Source organism: Lissotriton vulgaris, chromosome 5, assembly GCF_964263255.1.
Source record: "Lissotriton vulgaris chromosome 5, aLisVul1.2, whole genome shotgun sequence".
Taxonomy (NCBI): domain Eukaryota; kingdom Metazoa; phylum Chordata; class Amphibia; order Caudata; family Salamandridae; genus Lissotriton; species Lissotriton vulgaris.
This window is the reverse complement of record NC_141693.1, coordinates 802,452,096-802,472,295: the sequence shown is the minus strand read 5'-3', so window position 1 is coordinate 802,472,295 and position 20,200 is coordinate 802,452,096. Positions and strand designations below refer to the sequence as shown.

The 20,200-nt window shown below is 46.6% G+C and overlaps 1 protein-coding gene across 2 annotated transcripts in view; it reads left to right on the top strand.

Moving 5' to 3' along the window:
- ASCC1 (activating signal cointegrator 1 complex subunit 1) overlaps window positions 1-20,200 on the top strand; it is an 831,979-nt gene that overhangs the window by 195,415 nt on the left and 616,364 nt on the right. For both annotated transcript variants that reach the window (XM_086922272.1, XM_086922273.1), the window contains exon 5: window positions 11,087-11,265. In XM_086922272.1, coding sequence (XP_086778398.1) covers window positions 11,087-11,265 — 179 coding nt within the window. The remainder of the gene's footprint in view (window positions 1-11,086; window positions 11,266-20,200) is intronic.

Sequence of the window (20,200 nt, the reverse complement as noted above, 5' to 3'; positions counted from 1 at the left end):
GGGAAAGAGTGCAAGGGAAGGGGTACACATATCATGATAGTTATGCATCACTAATCAGAATTTTTCATGTGCATGAATCAACAGATAACCATCACAAAAAATCATAGATCCCCATACGAGGGGTCAAACAGTGTACAAACATCAAAAAACGTTTCAAAAAGAAGCTCCTAATCAGCTGTATACATCAGGCTATCCTTAGGAGTTCAAGGTTGTAGAAGAGAGTCTACATTTCGACCCAGAAAATGTAGGATAGTAGATCCTTACTATGTGGGTCTTCGTCAGGACGTGAAGGGAGGGAGGAGGTGGGGTGGGGCTGTTTCCTAGACAAAAATAGAAGTGAAACACGAATTTGAAACCGGTCTCAAAAGGAGTCCCAAGGTGCTGTATAACGGAAAGAACCGTTATGTTCAAGATACAGAATAGATTAAAATTTAAATTAAACTGACTAAAAAGGAGGTTATACTGAGGATAAACCCATAGGTTACATGAAATTACCTGGTGAGAGATCAAAAAGCGGCCTGAAAACACGTGGTCCTTGTCATAGCTGTAACATAATTGTAGCAGTTGTTGTCCATATCTAGAGGACCATGAAAGAAATAATGAAAGGCGCCAAATAATTATTGTGATCGCCACAAAGTTAGAACATCACTTATAATGATTACTTGTTTAAGGGCCTACCTCTGCATTAAGGCATGGTTGGACCAGAAGAATCAATCGTATTAATCATTAGTAATCTCCTCTGTTATTGCGGGGTAAAGTTATTGGATCCTAGAAGTCAGGATTGCCACTTTGACTTATCTGTGAATACAAACGGTGAAAAAACGAGTCAGGGATTCCACATGCTAGCGGCTGAACCCAAAGCGGTGAAAAAAACGCGAAAAACGCCCACAGGTACCGCCTATCAAACACTCACCCTGAAAAAGTTGTGTGGATTAAGGAGCGTGCGAGTCAGCGTCCTACTCCGGCAGACCAGCACCAGGAAGTGCTGCCCTGGTAACACGAGGCATTTGCGGAGCTCAGTGAAAAAAGACTCTCGTTGCTATGGATACACGGAACGCGGTAGAGGAAAGACTTCCGTGTTAGTGGTTAGCAATACAGCTAAATGAAGTCTGAATAATTATTGTTTGGAGGGGAAAAGTGTTAAATGAGACCCAGCATTCCCATTACACATTAAAAGACATGGCGCAGTATTGTTTGAAAATTACAATTGAGGCATAGTGGGTTGGTCGGACCTGCCGAACTACAGGGCGGTCAAGGCGCATATAGAGTCACGGGATACCTAACAAGGCAGCCAGACTGTTACGAGGTTAGCACGTTTTCCATCATTCAAAAAGGAATAAGGTACATCATATGAAACAAGCGCGGACCTACAAAGCATGGTGGTCTGAAGCGCAATACGATTGCAGAATATATCTTTGAAGATGCCTCTATGATTGATGATTACCACTACTGCATATGGAAAAATGAGCATTCGATTGGTCCTTAAATAAAATCATAATGAATCACAAGAAATCACAAAAGAACCTGGTATTGTGGTCCGTTGCAAGGTACATCAGTAAAAAAGTATTACAGTTGACATAAAAAACGGTCTGAATACAGTAACGCACTAATTGCAGAGTCTGCGTGAACCTACCACAAGGTGGTTAAACGCATAATCAATTTAAAGGTTGGCCATTTGAGAAAAACTACTCTCAGACTCATTTAGCCCCCTGCGGACAGAATCAAAGAAACGGATCCATTTAATCTCCCTGACGTTAAGGATGGGGTCTATACTGCCACCCCTTGGGCCTAATCTAACCTGTTCCAAAATGGTCCACTTAAGGCTTTCCGGAGGGTGATTAAGGTCTTTGCAATGATCTACTAATGGAGCTCCTTCGACCTTACACCTTATGCGACTGCAGTGTTGCAGAAAGCGTACTTTGGCTCGTTGTTGTGTCTGTCCTATGTATATCAAATCACACGGGCATATTATACAATATATCACCTTGGTGGAGTTACAGTTTGTGTGTGATTTTAAAGGGACCTGTTGTTGCCCGTGGGAAAAGACTTTGGTTTGAAGTGTCGCTGGACAAGCTTTGCATGAGCCACAGCGATAGTGTCCCACAATGGGAGGTAAGTTCCACATAGATGTTATGGATGGTTCCTTCGGGGTCGTCAGGAATGAACACACCACATGGTCGTGAATATTCTTGGCCTTTTTGAAAGCGTGAAGGGGCAAATGGCTACAGTTGACATCCTCTGAGACCAAGTTCCAATATTTATTAATGGTTTTCTTTATTGCATTACTTTTTGTAGAAAAAGTAGTTACGCAAATGAGACGTTGTTCATTATTGCTCTGTTGTGACCCAGACTGTAATAGGACTTCCCTTGGATTGAACCATGCTCTCTTTTTAGCTCTCTTTACCAGACGCCTCGGGTATCCACGTTCAAGTAAACGATCCATCAATATAGTGGATTGCTCCATGTAGTCCTCTTTTTTGCTGCAATTACGGCGAATCCGTAGGAATTGGCCGAAAGGCAAATTGTCTCGGAGTCCCCTAGGGTGATGGCTGGAGTAAAGAAGTAAGGAATTTCTCTCCGCAGGTTTCCTGAAAAGAGTGGTTTGTAGGGTCTCATTTTCCACAAAAATTGTAAGATCCAGAAAGTCAATGGATTTTTTGTCAAATTGGATAGTGAATTGTATGTCTGGAGATCTACCATTGAGCCAGTCAAAAAAGTTGATGATTCCCACCTCAGTTCCTGCCCAGATACAGATGATGTCGTCAATGTATCTCATCCACATGTTTATTTGGAGTCTGAAAGGGTTGACATCATTAAGTATGAACATATCTTCATACATAGACATGAAAATAATAGCCAAGTCAGGGGCAAAGGCTGCCCCCATCGCAACCCCCTTGGTTTGGAGGTAAAAAAACATTGCGGAAAATGAAAAAATTCTTCATCATGGCAATTTTGAGTAATAGGATGATAAAGGATGTAGGTACTTGGGTAGGTGCCTCCCGTTTGTCGAGTGCAATCGTCATCGCCATCAAAGCCTCCTCCTGGGGTATGCTGGTATAAAGTGACACAATGTCACAAGTTACCAGAAATTCCTGATGTGAGTTATATGGGCGTCCGTCGATCAAATTAATGATATGTGTAGTATCACGCAGATAAGTTGTGGTTGCTTCTGCTATGGGTTTTAGAAAAAAATCTACATACCTACATAGGGGTTCCAAAAGTGAGCCGCACCCAGATACTATAGGTCGTCCTGGGGGCTGGTGAAGATCTTTATGCACTTTAGGTAAAGTGTAGATGGTAGGTAGACGCGGGTTCTTTTGGTTCAGGTACTGGAATTCATGTTCTGATAGAAAGCCTTGTTGCAGACCATCCTGTGTGATCCTCAAGATCTCAGCCTTAAGTTCTTTAGATGGATCCCCATCCAATTGTTTATAGCTGATCCCATCGTTCAACTGCCTCATGATCTCCCTGGTGTAGTTGTCCAAGACCCGCATAGTAAGGATCTACTATCCTACATTTTCTGGGTCGAAACGTAGACTCTCTTCTACAACCTTGAACTCCTAAGGATAGCCTGATGTATACAGCTGATTAGGAGCTTCTTTTTGAAACGTTTTTTGATGTTTGTACACTGTTTGACCCCTCGTATGGGGATCTATGATTTTTTGTGATGGTGATCTGTTGATTCATGCACATGAGAAATTCTGATTAGTGATGCATAACTATCATGATATGTGTACCCCTTCCCTTGCACTCTTTCCCTTTTCCTTGTGGGCGCATTGATCTTGTATATATTGTGTATAATATTTTCCATTACTTTTTTTGGATCATTGATTGACTATAACGGTGCGGTGAAAATAAAAACACCTTGCACTCTGATTTTTCTTTTGGATTAATTGAATTTAAACACTGTGATTTTTTAAAAACTTTTTGTGTTTGGTCAGGGACCATTTCTATATATACTGAAAGGAGGGGGGCCAGAAGTCCTGTGGTAGAGGTCGAGGGACCCGGTCCACTGAGCAGTGCAGCACCTCTGTCTTTGAGCTGTTAAATTGCAGCGAGTTGTTACTCAGCCATGTTGCCGTGGTGACCATGCAGTGGTGAAAGGTCTCCTGAGACACCGCGTTCTCCCCTTCGCAGGAGAAAATAAGCTGGGTGTCGTCAACATAATTGGTGACTGAAATGCCGAACGATTTAATTAACTTGACCAGGGGGGTGGAGGTAAAGATTAAAAAGAATAGGGCTGATGGCCGAGCCCTGGGGTACTCCCTGACCGACCCTTTTAATAGTGGATTTAAAGGGGGGCTGGGCAACCACCTGATGTCTATTGGCCAAGTATAAAACAAGCCAATCCCGGACCAAGTCCGTCACACCAACCTCCTCCAGTCTCCTGGTCAGGATGGCATGACTGACCGTATCGAACGCTGCTGACATGTCGAGCAGCACTAAGAAGGCTGCTCGTCCATGGTCGGCACGCGAACGAAGGTCACTCCAGACAGTCACCAAGACTGATTCGGTTCCATGCGCTGGTCTGAAACCAAACTGCATCCAGACAGTCATTAACTTCCAAGAAACTGGACAGATGTTTCGTGACCAGTTTTTCCAGAATCTTAATCGGAAAGGGAAGTAATGAAATGGGTCTGTAATTAGCGGGGCATAAGGGATCCAGTGATTCTTTCTTCAGCAATGGAGAAACAACTGCTAATTTCCAGCTGTCCGGGACCTGGGCGGAGCCAAGAGATTGGCAGCAGATTGCGTGGAGAGGAGGGAACAGCTCTTCCCTAAAGACTTTCCAGAGTTTGTGCGGGAGTACATCAAGGGGAGACCCAGAGGATACACTATCCGCTAGAGCACCAAACTCTGCGAAAGATGGGAGAGGGAAACTTTCCAGCCTGGCTTTCCCAGCCTCCATCTCCGATATAGGAGAATGAGCAGCCCCAGATGTCGTGGGACTCAAGTTACTCAAGATGGTCGTGATCTTGTCTTCAAAGGCCTTGGCCAATGAATCGCATAGTAACTGAGAGGCTGGGATAGCAGTAGTAGCACAGGCCTGTCGTGACAGCTCGTTGACAATTTTAAACAAAGCATGTGCTTTGTTTGAGGCTGACAGTAAAGTCTCCTCCAAAAACCTCGCTTTTGCACACGTAATCTGTGTCTTGTAAGCTGCCAACTCCTGTTTGAAGAGAACCTTATCCGATGCCAGATAGTGTCTCCTCCATCTCCGCTCTGCTTGTTTGCACTGCTGTTTAAGTTGAAGAAGTTCCCTCGAAAACCATGACATGGCAGTTTTTGTTCTGTCTCGCGTTTTTCTTAGCGGAGCCAGCCTATCCAAGGAGGTCGTAATTTGCTGGGTAAGAGCGTTGTAACTTTGCTCTGCGTTGTCTGCCAGCTGAAAGGCTTCAGAGAGCAGATTTGGAAGGATTGCGCCTCTCAAAAGCCTGGACCATTGTCTCCCCGTCCTAGCCATTCCTGTGCTGCTGGATTTAGAGCAGCCCGTCGGGAGAGCTACAGAAAAGAGGACTAGGGCGTGGTCCGTTCAGCATTGCGGAAGGATATTACTAACCCTTACCTGACCAGAGTCAGCAAAGACCAAATCCAAAACATGTCCCATCTGATGAGTCTTAGAGAGAACCAACTGCTCTAGATTAATATTGCGACAAGCCTGAGAGAGGTATGTGAAGGCTGAATCCGTTGGCCCATCTGGCCACAGATTAAAATCCCCCAGTACCATCAATCTGGCATGGGAGTTGGAAAGGTCGTAAATTAGGTCTGTAAGGTCGGACACAGCCGTTGTACCGCCAGCCGGGGGTCTATAACACAAGAGACCAGTGAATAGTACCCCCCCCTGTCCCTTCAGAGAGAAACCCATCCGTTCGTATTCCTTGATTTGCTTGATTTCTAACTGGGAAAAGTCCAGTGAGTCCCTGTAAATCAGTCCTACGCCTCCTCCTCTAGCCCCAACACGAGGGTTATGTCTAATCCTGTATCCTGGGGGGCAGCCTTGTCCCAGTTCTATACCGCTATCTGTCCTCGTCCATGTTTCAGTCATGAATAAGGCGTCTAACTCATGTTGTTCTATGAGTAGCGCTATCTCTGTGTGATGTCTGCAAAAAGATTGCACGTTTAGCAGGCCACAAACCAGAGAATTGTGGTTTTCAGCAGTAATAGAGGGAAGAATTTCTCCCGTGACAACAGGGGTCAGGACTATAAGATCTTCTTTGGTATGAGTTAGGGGCGTGAGGGGGACAGAGGCAGCATTTCCAGCCGCCAGCGCGTTTTGTGCGCGAACGGGCGCAAACGGGCTTACCTCCGGCGCGCCTACGACGCGCCTGCTGCGCGCCAACGCTGCACGATGGTTCCTCCATAGCTATTTATCAACGTAAAGCACGGGAGCCCACCTATGCGATCGTCTAGCCCGCCAACCAAGATGGCGCCTAGTCACCGGCCCACTTTCCCAAACCACTCACCCAAGATGGCGGCTAGCGCCGCGATGTAAGCCTCTCGAGCCTCCAAGTAGCCCCACTCACTAAATCCCACAAATGCGGGTGGGTTTTCCAAAAATTAACGTGCAGGTAAGCCTCTCTAATTTACCCCTCCAAGTACAGGTGAATGTATATGTCTATCTATATTAATATTTTGAAAATGTTTTACTTTTTTAATTTAACACCTTGGCTGCTGCGTGAATTCCGCCACAGTGCAGGACATTCCAATCGCTGGAGTGGCTCGGAAGGCCCTCGGCCGTCGTGCGCACACGCCCACCGTGACTCATGATGGCCAGGGGCCGTCATGAGCATGGAAGGGGATAACAGAGAGGGAGATGTAGTTAGTGTCTTGTGAATTAGAAGTGATGGAACGATTTTGGCTTCAAATGGACTCCGTAGAAGTGATCAAACGGAGTGCACTGAAGGCTGGTTTAGAATCTTGACTTCACAGCTACACGCCAAAGAATAAAGACGTGTATTACTAAGCTCTATGTGTGGCTAGGATTTTGCGGATACCCAGACTGGGAAGGACGCTACAGCCAGTAGGCCACATCACCTCCTGCATACCTTCGTAATACTGTACGGATTTTTGCACCGAGACTTGTTGCAAGGTTTGCACAATATTTTTGTTTAATTAAGCAGCAGTTCATCTTAGCCCCTTCACCTACTGAGCATGCTGCTTCGGTATTTTTTTTTTTTTTTTTAAACCTTTATTTACCGTAAACATAGTACACAGCGTCTGCCTACAACCACTGCGGGCCGGCCGCTATGACACTGTAAAACATTCCAAGTGACCTTGCGCTGCAATAGATGTCTGAAGTAAAAACACTACAATGTACTGGCAAGGAACCACAGGAAAAGGATAAAGAGGGTTTCATTTTATAATTTTGGCGAATCGTCCTAAAGTCAGACCGGGTGGCTGAGAGGGCGAGCCACATAGCAGAATATCCACAAGTGAAACAGCGTTATCAAAATACTGGCGTAAGTCATTACAAGCAAGACACACAAGCGTGGAAGTGCATGTCGCCCCAGTTAGCGCCCGCCCAATCAATATATCACCTCAGGAGTTGCAATCTAGCTTGTCTATGGTATAATAGGATGTAAGAGGGTTCATTCTATAGCAACAATAAAAGGAGCAGACGACCTACAAAAAAGCACATATTACGTGAAACAATTCGTGATAGGATATGCGCCCTCCGACAGGAGTATAGAAAGGAAGGAAAAGCAGGATATGTAATCATTCAGTGACTATGCATTAAAATCGATATCTTAGCCATAGATTCAGTAAACCATGCGATAAAGACATACACGCAAGGCGCAAAAATCATCCCGGAAAGAACCACCCCCTGACCCCCCGTCCGACCCAAGATATATAAGAAAAAGAAGAGTAAAAGAAAGAAAAATAGAAAAGGAGAAGAAGATAGAAGGCCATGGAGACACAGAGTTACAAACAACACATCCCATCCCCCACCCTGCATACCAGCGGAAGGCCACGGCCCACCCCCCCCATTAGGCATGCCTGTCGCCCCAAGAAACCCCAAAAGAGGGAGAAACGGAGGAGGGCCATAGCACCAGCCCCTTGTGCACCCCCAACCCCAGAAGCGAGGGCGCCATTATACAATCACCCCAGCCACCCACGGTCACCAGTGCAGTCCATAATCCGCTTCAGCATCCAATTCACGAATAATCGACATGAGTGAGCAAAAGTCAGCCCTGGCCAGTACGGAAAAAGGTCAAAAACGAGTCCCAGTTGCACACAGATGGTAGCAGCAAATCCGCAGTACCCGGAGGGGCAATCTCAGTTCGAGCCAAGAACCAAAGGAATAGTCCAGGAGGATCCCCCCGAGTCAGAATCACATTACACACAAAGGCAGGGTGTTGGCATTCAGGCAGGTGGGCTGGCAATAGGAAGGAAAAAGGATAAACAAAGCCACTGATCTTGTCTTTGTGCTCCCCGGACCTTCCAACACGCTTCCTGCACGCCTGGGAGACCTCAGCTATAATAACCGGGGAGCATTCGGGCTCGCAGTCCACAGTACACCGTACCGTATCCAAGTCTTCCACAGCAGGAGAGATGGTAAGGTGCTAAATATGCGCAGCCGCCCGCAGATCTTGCAACTCAGTGCGCCAGTCTCGGAGGGCCAGCCAAACATCCACTAGCGTGGGCGCCATGTTTGCACCTCCAACGCCCAAGGACCTCAAGCCACACACGCCAAAGAAAGCCGGTCTTACCGGCGTCACGGCAACATCAGCAAGTCGCGGTGTGTGAAGAAATTGAGATGAGGCACATGCAAGCTCCTTCAAATGCGCAGCGCTACACGCTTCTCGCCACGGTGCAAGCAGAGTCCGGTCAGGCAAGCCAATCTGCTGTCCGATCATCTTCTCGAGGTTGCCGGGGCCAGCAGAATGTTAACGCCGCGGTAGTCAATGCTGCATTGCGGCGAAAATTACAGGATTGCAGGAGAGCGGTTTCGGTTTCACCACCCGGGTCACCGGGTATCAATGACCAATGGAGGCCGGTGTTGACGCTGTGAGAGGCGGCTGCTTCGCTACGTGAGGTCCCGGCTCGCGCTGGAGGAAAGGCCAAAAACTTGCAAGCGGTCTTATTCGGCCGTCAGAGGCCGCAAGAAGATCAGAGTAACGCGGTCGGGCTCCGCCACGATTCCGCTGCACTGGGCCGTGGCTGGGGTGCAGGATCACTGCCAGGATAGTTCCGGAGGTGAGGGCGAGCTGCGGAGCCGGGCTTCTATGCGGCCATTTTGGCCGCCGTCTTGGCTCCTCCCCCGCTGCTTCGGTATTTGATTCCATCGTCATTTCTAGCTGTGGACTGACAGATGCTAATATTGCTTATCTGTTTCTGAACGTCAAAGGGACTATGCCATGGTGACATCACATCAGTCCTCGTGTCTCTTGAAAGACAGTCCCACGCTGTCATGTGTCGTGCTTACAGAAATTGAATGGTTAAAAAACTGACTTTGACTGACGCACTAATCGCTTCTGAGTGAAAATTGAGTTCATGTGTAGCAACGGAAACAGGAGAAGGACCATTTTTATTGCGGACTCCTACCTGTAAGAAAGCAGTTCAACGGGGTATTTTTGTGGGATACTTCCTGAGAAGATGCGCTCTGACTGAAAGTGTAAATGTGTCTCTGGTGGAATCAGGGCTTTAAGTGGGCCGGGTCTCCAGGGGTCTGAGCACCGGCAGTTTTTTAAAAGGGGCCTCGAAACGGGTCTCTATCGGGCTCTGTTTGGTGCGCTGGCACAGACGGTCCGATTTTTTTCCGGACTTCAGTGACAGCAGTTTGCTGTCACTCCAGTCCAGAAAAAAGAGCCAGGGCGCAAAATAGCCCGATAGAGACCCGTTATGGTAGAGCAGGCCCATCGATGTGCGCTGCTCACACTGCTCACTTCTCACTAGCAGAGAAGTTACGGCATGACGTCATGCCAGGTGAGGGTTGTGGGGGAAGGGAAATCCTTTTAAAGAGTCATTTTCTTTCTGAATTTCCCTTCTCTTACTGAAATGCAAGAGAAGCAACATTGTGGTAAGTTCACCAGGGCTTTAATTGGAAGCGTTTTCAATATTATATGTAACAAGCCATAGTTGCAGCTTATTTATCTTATGCAACTAATAACAATTGACAAAGCCAATAGTCCTTACTTGTTGTAGGTACGATGTTACTTGTTGTATCACATACCTGGATGCAATGGCAGAAACAGCAAAATACAAGTCGGGCAGCACACTATGCTAAACACAGATTTTTAGCATAAGTGTTTTAAAGCCACGCCCCTAATTACACAGCCACGCCCCTTTGAGAGACCCCCCAGTTTTTTAATCCCACTTAAAGCCCTGGGTGGAATTATTGGCTCGTATTTGCTGTCTTATCTAGCCTGTATCCTATCTGAAGTTTGAGTGAAAAAGATTACTCAGAATTACAGAATACGCTCAGTCACCACGCCTTCCACAAAAGGAAACTATTAATGAAGTCCCATGTGCTTACATTTCGAAACAACCCTTTTAAATTGACATTCCCGAGTAGTTGGAGAGAACCCAGAGGGCCCCAATGAATAGTCATAGTTTACTGCCCGAGTTTGTCAAAACGTGACCCACTTTTATTTGCACATGGCAATCTAGAAAAGGGTGTGCATTTTTATGTGTGCACCTAGCTATACAGGTACAATTTCCCTTGGTGCAAAATCCACTGTTTTTTTGTAGGTGAAGCACTTTATTTATTTTATTGTCTGTGCTTTTAAGTGTCATTTACGACCATAAAAAGCGTCCTGAATCGGACCCCAGTAGTGCAAGAAATGCTGATTAAGTTACATTTTGCTTTTTTGATATTATCCTGATTTATGGCTTTCACTGTGACATACAGTTCCATTAATTGGCAGAAATTCAGTATTTGCCATTACAAGCACGAGATAGACATGCACCCTACATATAACATACTAACGTATTCGTGGATTCAGACACATTGGTTGGAAGCCTTCAATGTATGATTTATTTTGTCTAATTCTGAATGTCATTGCTTCGTTACTAGGTAATCTGTCTTCTCTCGTTTCTGTTGGCCGTCGTCGCTTTTAACCAGCCTCTTCTGTTTTGCCCTCAGTAATAACGGGACAGCAGCGCAATGGAGTAATTTCTGCCCGCACTCGAATTGAGGTTATAGCTGATACATTCCGCAAGAGGGAGCCCTTTACGCACTTCTTGTCATTCGCTCTCAACCAGCCAGCGGTCCAGCAAGGGTTCCAGCAGTTTAAGGAAGAAGTATTGGAAAAATGCTCAAAGGTACGTGGATTGTTGTACCGTCGTGCAAGCGGAAAGGGCGTTTATGTATTCGTGAGGCTCACTGTGAATTAAAGGACATTGTCCCCCCCCCCCCCCTAACCGTCCATTGAGCCCCGAGTCTGTAGCATTCATTTAGAACATATCGAATACGCTCTTTAATTGAGTTTAATTATTCATTGGGATTTTAGTTCACCTTATAGGATTCCGCAGCAGAATGCGTGCTCGTGTTTTTGTTTCAAATTACGAGCAGGAAAGACAAGCATTTACCCTAAATTAATGACATTCTGTTTCTGTACTAATGCAAGACATCTTTTTATCCAAACCTTGTTGATAGGTGTAGATTTACAAAGTAGGCAATTAAAGTGCGAGCCGAAGTAGCGGTTAATTGTTATTGTAAATCGATAGGTCATTTCTAACTCCGGCCGCACTCCGCTCCATTCCAGACCACGGTACAGTTTGATTCCTTACTCCTTGCCGTGAATGTTTCCTTATTTTTGTTTTGCTCATTATTATTATTTTTAAACAGTACAGGAAAATGGAAGAACTCCCAAAGCGCATTGTAGCAAACACAATTGTTATCCAGTCTTCATGATTATCGATACGACACTAAACATAATGTTATGAGCAGTGGCGGCTGGTGACATTTGAAAGTGGGAGGGCGTAAAAGTTGGGGATGAGTGTTGCGTGCCAGGGTGGTTGGGAGGGTGGTGTTTGTTGAGGAAAAATAAGTGGGGATTCCCAAAAATGATTACCTGTGGCAGCAGACTCGTGGTGCAGCTGACATTCACTTATGAATTTATTTCAGTAGGCTCTGAATAGGGTGACCAACCGTCCGTAAATTTCACGGACAGTCCGTAACTTCGGCCGTCTGTCCGTTGTCCGTGAAGGATTCTTTAACGGACGCCATTTGTCCGTAATTTTAACCCAGGCACCGGTCGCACTACCCTTCAGCCCGCACAGCTTCCACCCTCCTCCCTTCTTGACTCTGTTCCAAAGCTCAAAGTCTCAGACACCAGCATTATTGGCGAGGCACAGCGGGATGGCAACCCTCACACCTTGAGCCCTTAATGACCCGTTAAGAGGTGCTTGAAGGTGACTGAGAGGGAGGCGCGGCAGCTTCAGGAGCAGGGACATCTATTCAGATGGAAACAGCCCTGAATGTGCCATGTCTCTGCGATTTAGGAGGGCTTCACACATTTCCTTTCAGCCCAGGGCCCCAAACATCCTAGAACCGGCCCTGATTACACGGCGGCGCAGCACTGGTTCTCGTCACAGAGCTTAAATATTGTCACTACATTGTGAACAAACCTCGGTTCTTCAAACATGCAGTCTTAATTTAATAAAATAAAGACATGGCACAATCGCACCCTCACAGATTAACAAAGTATGGAGGACAATCAGTCTCCTGGAGTATCTCCTGTAAGTACTGTACATCACAGTGGGGGATGGCAAAACTAAAATTTTGGAAAGAGCCTGATTTCTCGTTGTCTTGACCAGGAGGGGGTGAGGAGCCCTCCCCCACCCTGAAAGAGACCAAGATTATACTAGAATACTGCATGCCCACCTCTGTGCCCATCCTGGTGGATCATGTTCCCCCTCCAGCGATGGCTACCCCCCCCCCGCGCCTGTGATGGCTCCTGCAACCCCCCCCCCCCCGTGGTGGAGCCTGTCCCTGCCCTGGGTGGCTGCTATCCCAGTCCTGGAATGGCTCATGCAGCGCAGGTGAAGTTCTTGATGGGCATCTTGTAAAAAAGGCTCAGCTCAAAATTAATATGAATAGGTGGGCGAGTGAGTAAGTGAAGGGATGGGTGAATGGCTGGATGAATTAGAGAAAGGGTGAATGGATGAAAGAAAGATTGAATAGATGGATAATGAGAGAGGATGGATGAATTGATGAGTGAGTGGAAGGATGGAAGAGTGAAAAGGGAAATGGCTGGATGTATAGGTGGAAGTGTAGCTGGATGGGTAAAAGGGTGGGTGGGTGAGTGAAAGCATGGATGAGTGAAAAGGTGGATGATGAGTGAGTGGGTGGATGGATGAGTGACATGATGGATGGGTTGATGAATTGATAAATGCAAGGGTGAAGGGATGGACGAATGAGTGAAAGGGTGGATGCAAGGATGGATGAGTGAGTGAAAGGGAAGGTAGATAGACAAAAGGATAAATAGATAAGTGAAGGAGTGAAAGGATAAATGGATGAGAGAAAGGATGGATGAGTGATAGGGTCAATGGATGGATTCATGAGTGGATTAGTAGATGGATGAGTGGGTGGATGGATGGAAGGAAGGATGGCTAAGTGAAAGGGTTGATGGAGAGAGAAAGGATGGATGACTAAAAGGGTGAATGGGTGAAGGGTGAGTGGATGGATGAGTAAGCGAAAGGATGGCTGGATGGGTGAAAGGGTAAATGGCTGGATGGATGAGTGAATGGATGGATGGGTGGAAGAGTGGATGGATGAGTGTACAGATGGAGAGGGTGAAAGCGTGGATGGATGGATAATGGATGGATGAGTGAAAGGGTGGATGGAGGGATGGGTGAGTGAAATGATAGACGGAAGGATGCATGGTGGATAGATTTGCAAATTGTTGAATATGTTTGAATACGGCTGGGCATACTTGTATACAATTGCGCGACCTCTGATGTGTCTGAAAAACGTATCCAATTGTCCTGAAGTTTTGTCCTGAATTTTGACCTCCTGTCCTGAATTTGTGTCCTGAATTTCAACCCTTTGTCCTGAATTTTTATACTCACTGTCCTGAATTTGCACCAATGCCAGTTGGTCACCCTAGCTCTGAAGAGTGGGGCTGAATGTGTACATACAATGCCAATACCCAAAGTCCCTCATGCCCAGGCTCTTCACGTAGGCGGTAGACCCTAAACTCGGCACCCCATGGCTAACTCAGCGTGGTTTTCAAGTGGACTCTGAAGGCTGAGGGGAAAACGCTTGCAGCAGCTGAAGAGCGTGGGCGCAGGCGCTCCAGTTCTACCTTAAGTCTGCTTGCTGCTTCCTACCTGTACTCTATGCCTGAACTGTGATGCCTGCTGCTTACTGCCTGTGCCGTCCCCTATGCATGAGCTTTGATGCCTGCTGCTTCCTTCCTGCCTGTTCTCTGACGGCTGCTTCCTGCCTGTGCCCTATGCAATGAGCTCTAATGTCCGCTGATGCCTGTGTTCTTCTGGCTTCTGCTTCATGCCTATGCGGTATGCTGAGCTCTGATGCATCCTGCCTGCAGGGTGGCTGCCTGCTACTGACTCTTACAGAGCTCTGCCTGAAACGCCCCGGCCGTGCACACTATTCACCTCCCCCCACCCCCTCACTCTCGAGACAAGCGCCTCTTTCTTATCGTGCCTGGAGGAGCTGCTCTGTTGAGGAGGTGGGAAGTCTCGGTTTAATTTCTCTGCTCCGACCCAGCTGGTATCCCTTTAAAATAGGTTGAGCCAGACCAGATCCGAACTACACAAATAAGTCTGGGTCGCGAAAACGTGTCTATCGCTATACATGAGATAAAGCGGTATGCCAGCACTTCAGGCATGGCTCAACAACAAACTGCAAATAAATTTATAAAGAACACGAGTCTGGCGCTGTCAAGAACTGGTAAAAGCTGAACACGAAGGGTGATAAAGTGGGGTGCCAGGCAAATGCTGAAGAGACGTGAAGGGTGAACAGCCTTTAATGGCGGGCTCTAATTCGCCGGCATTACGGGGTGGGGGGGGGTGGGGGGGTTTGGAAATGGGGTCCTGAGGGGATGAGGCGGGAGGGGTTTGGAAACAAACGACAACCAATATATTTTAAATAAAATAGTATTAACTTACCAGAGACTCCGTCCCGATTCCCGCCGTCCTCATTTTCAAGTCCTGTCCTGCGCTGCAGCACGTCATCAGGAAGGCGGCGCGGCAGGCAGCCTCCCTCTCCACTGCCGCAGATTGATTGGTGCGGCCGGCTGCCCCAGGTGACGTAATTTTCTGTCGTATGCTGCTGCTGCAGCATACAGAGAACAGGGAGAGTTGAGACCAGGGGGGGGGGTGGCTTGGGGGAGTGGCTTTCCCACTGTAGTTAATACTGTCTGTTTGGGCGCCGGCCTCAGGCTGTCCAAACAGTCAGTATTAACAATAGTGAGCAAGCCACTCCCCCAAGCCACTCCCCTTGCCCTCGAGTAACACTCCCACTCCCACTGTAAACAAGGAAACTGTTCTGCTTTCTCGCCGTGCGAGAAGGCACAAACAAATGCTAGTTATCATATTATATAACTTATATAATAGGATAACTAGCATTTGTTCTGCCTTCTCGCACGGCGAGAAAGCAGGGGGGGCGGCGCCCAAACGCCCCCATGTAAGAACCGCCACTGGTTATGAGCAGTGCCTAATTTGAGCATGTGCTTTCAGGGGCTCAGCACCGGCACTTCTTTCACAGGGAAAGGGTTACGACTTCTGGTCCTGTAGATTGTGGTGTCAAAAATAATTGCCCAATTTAAAATAAAGAACCACATACCTATTATGGTGACGGGCTGGTATGTTTTCATAGGCAGGCATACATCTGTTCAGGAAGGCATGATTGTGTATCATCACTTTAGTGATGATGTTGTCACGCCTGTCATGAATCCAAGAAGTCATCATTAATAAATGGCTGGCATTCTGTTCCCCGAGTCTGCTGCACCCTGCCACTGCCTGAGCCTAAGCCTCCCATTGGATAATTGTAGTGCGGGCCCACAGCCTTGCATTGCTACTATCCTCAACGTACTTGATGTGGCTGTTGCCCACCGCAACTTTTGTGCGCTATGGAGTCACCTGCATTTTCCGTGCGCTGCCTCCAAGCATGCTAATTGCTGAGTGTGCTTGAGCCCAGTAGGTGCAACAGCCATACTTGCATCTCAGAGGCATTGCAGCATTGCGGCTGGGGACAGTGCTTGTGCTGTGGCAGGCAGGGTCTCAGCAAGCTGAGCAGTGGATGCCTATGCCGTCATCATAACTGGACCAAACTTATTACAGGCAGCACTAGCAGCGACATGACCTGGTGTGCTCAAGCAGGCTCCTGACCTGCAACAAACCCAGTCATACCGCACTGATTAATATGTTCAAAAAAAGCATTTTCATTTGGTGTACATTTTGTTTTCGCACTCATCTGTCGGTGTAAGGAAAGAAGTAAAACGCATGTGTTAGGGGACAGACAGCAGAGCATGCTTACAGGATAGAGACTGAGGCAGTGCGAGTGTTGAAAGTTGGGCACACCAGAGGTCGAAGTGGGCTGTAGCCTCCTTGGCAGCATTTTCATCCCCTGCACTTCAATTTATTTTACAAATTAAGCACTGGTTATGAGATAAACAGTTATAGGGTGACATCTTAGTAAACAACTCTCAGTGGCTGGAAGGTCAACCCATAAACGACAGCTAAGTAAAAAGATAAATGTTTATTCATCCGTTTCTCGGGGAGACAGCCTTTACAACGAAACTATTACAATGCATGCCATTACACCGCATGTCGTTGAAACGCAAAAGGTGTGCAGCAGTGGGTAGAAGGTGTTGGATTTAACTCCAACACCTTCCATACTGTTGCACACACTGGAGTTGGTATAGAAAATTAATCTATTCCAACTTCCAGCTCTCCCCGCCCCGAAAGAAAGTCGGAGTAAAAGTTTGCGTTACAATGGCATGCGTTGTAACGTCACCTATATCCTCTAATTGTCAATACTCAGATGCAGATTCAAAATCACAGAACTGTCCTTGGAGATAAAGGAAACAAAACATGTACAGTGGGATTCAAGGAGTGTGTAGTAGAGAGAGAGAGTAGATTAAAGAGTGAAAGTTGGAAAAGGGAATGCAAGAGGGTACACAGCAGAAGAGGAAGATAACCAAGTAATAGGCGGCTAAGGCCAAAATTAGGGCCTCGTCCACCCATGATGACGGGCACTGGGCGACAAGGGAAGCCACGGGTGAGCTGCTATGTCTTACTAATGAAGGCGTCTAAGGATCCCCGAGTGCGCCGACACAGTGTTGGGATGCTACAGTGGTGAAATTGAGCCATGTGTGTGCTTCTAAGGTGTGTGACCGAAGCCCACAAAGTATGAAAAGAAACAGGTTTGTAGTCTTTCCAATCACGGAGGATAACTTTAAGCACAGCGGTGGTCAACAAATCAAAGAGATTGGAATTGTTGTCTGTACGCAGGGGTGGATTCCCAGCTGCATGTGCCCGATCACGATAGTTGGAAATTCCAACAAGGTAGTTATTCTGAATATTTTACTTACTTGGGCTGCGATGTCGTACCAGCACGAGGTGAGGTAAGGACATGAAAAGAACATATGTTGCAAGTCACCACACTCTATTCTGCATGACTAGGAAGTGTCAGTATCCCTCAGTTGTAGTTTAAAAAGTTTATTAGAGGTCCTGCAGAGTGAGTGAACAATCAAGAATTTTGTTTGTAGCCACAAAGGGATACGTGGAGCAGGAGGGACACACTCTTACCCTAAGTGTCTGCAGTGATAGGAGTAATACCTTTATTACTTAAGTACCTGGACTATTTATCACACAGGGAGAATTTAGCACAGGTATAACCCTCACATATTAATTTATAAAGCTTGGAGGCCACATGTCCACCTGATACGCTGGAGGGTAGAGAAAAAAGGAGTAGTATGTAGGGGGCTTAATTTAGAGATTCTAGACTTGAGCTTCAGAAAGCTATAAAAATACAAGGTTAGTAATGAGTACTTCCCCTGGACAGCAGCAAATGGCAGTGGCTCCTTATTCTGGTATAGAGATTTATGGGAGTTCAACAAATTTCTTAAGAAGCAATCCTATCGGATGTTACACATCTCATTGTCTTCTCTCCCTGACTTTCAGCGCTGGGACGTCCCTTTGCTGGGACAGCCATACGCTTTACAAATCGCCTAACATAACATAACATAACATGATCACGTTCCACGACATATTGCAGGTCCTCAATAATGGTGATTACATGCCTTCCTGGATCTCCAAGATGCCTACTTTCATGTATCCATCCATCCAAAAAAAGGAAAGCTCCTCAGGTTCACAGTAGCTGACAGCTACTTTCAATTTTGGGTGTTACCATTTGGTCTCAAATCGGCAGCTAGATGACTGGTTGGGCAAGGCAGATACTCACCAGTCGGCAGAAACATCCACCAAAGCCTGCTTACGCCTATTCAATGACCTCAGATTCACTCTCAACCCGGACAAATCAATCCTTCACAGCGGATAATTTTCCTAGGAGCTGTACTGGACACAGATCTCAAAAGTGCATACCCAACTGTCGAGAGGCAACAAAAGTTGCTCTCTAGGGCATGCTACATACAAAAAAGTTCATTTTCACTTTGCCTCTATAAGTCTCTCCTAGGTATGATGTCCTCGTGCATCTACCTTGTACTGCACTGCCGTCTTTATATGCGTCTACTTCAGGAAGCACTGGACGCTTAATGGTTTCATGTGGCAGGCGCGTTCGAAGATATCATTAAGGTCACATTGATCATGATGTAGTCGCTCGACTGGTAGACCCAACCAGCAAATCTCTCTGCAGATCTCCTGTTTTTTCCCCAGCCATCTTTGTTGGCAATTACAATAGATGCCTCCCTGGATGGGTGAGGCGCTTACCTCCAAGACCTTCAGGTCAGTGACAAATGGCCTCCTTCGCATCGCAGACTGCACTTCAATCTGCTCGAACTAAGGGCAGTATACTTTACTCTACAAGCTTTCCTTCCCAGACAGTGAGGCACCAATTCTCATCTACTGTCCCAGGAAGCACAGCTAATCTGGCAATGGTGCATCCAACACAAAGTATACTTACAGCAGAGCATGTACTGAGAACGCTAAACATCACTGCAGACACTTTAAGCAGTTTCAAAACTACCTGCCACGAGTGGGAACTACACCAAAACATGCTGGATCTCATCTTTTCCAGGGGGGCAGACCAAAGCTGAATCTCTTTGTGACCCTGTCAACGTCAAATGCCAGTTCTTCGCAAGTTGGAAACACCATCAAGGGTCGTGGGGAATACCTTTCCAATTGCATGGTACGGCATATTTGCTAAAAGCCTTCCCTCCGATTCCCCGCCTTCCAACGGTCCTCAGGAAGATGAAGGCTGAACCCAGTGAGATCATCCTGATAGCCCCTGCTTGGCCACAATAGCACTTGTACACAGAGTTTCTCCTACCCGCGGTGCGACCTTCCATTCGACTTAAACGGATTCCCCACTGCTAACAATGACCCTGGGACAAGTTCTCCATCCGGATTCCAGATTGCGCAAATTGTCAGCTTGGCTCTTGAGTTCCGAGACTTTGATCATCTAAACATTACCGCAGACTGCAGAAGAATACTTGCTAAAGCAAGGGCGGACAGTACAAATACAATTTATTCCTTAAAATGGAGGAGATTCTGTATTTGGTGTCAACTGCTAACATTTATCCCCCTGCATCTTCTTCAAAACAGATTTTACTGTACCTTTTGCACCTTGCACAATCTGGCCTAGCTCACGTCTCTATTAAGGTACATCTTGCTGCTATTTTCCATGTCCGGAGATCATCCAGCTAGCCATCTCTGTGGTCCGTAAGGCTCATTAAACAGTTCCTCATAGGATTGTTCTGGGCATATCTATAGTTTATGCCACCACCTCCAGAGTGCTTCGCAACACGTTATTGGGACAATTAATCAGGCCTCCTTTCAAGCCAATACATAAAGCAGACATTAAATACCTCTCCTGGAAGGTAACCTTCCTTCTGCCTCTCACCTCTACATGTCCAATAAGTGAGATTCAAGCATTTACCATCCAAGAGCAAATTCTTCAATTCAGAGAAGATAGGGTTATCCTACATACCCAAAATTGATTCCTAATGTCTCATTGGAATTTCACCTTAATGAACTCGTAATTCTCAAATCATTCTTTCCAAATCCTCAAACAGAAGCTGAGCGAGCGCTTCACTCACTAGACATCAAA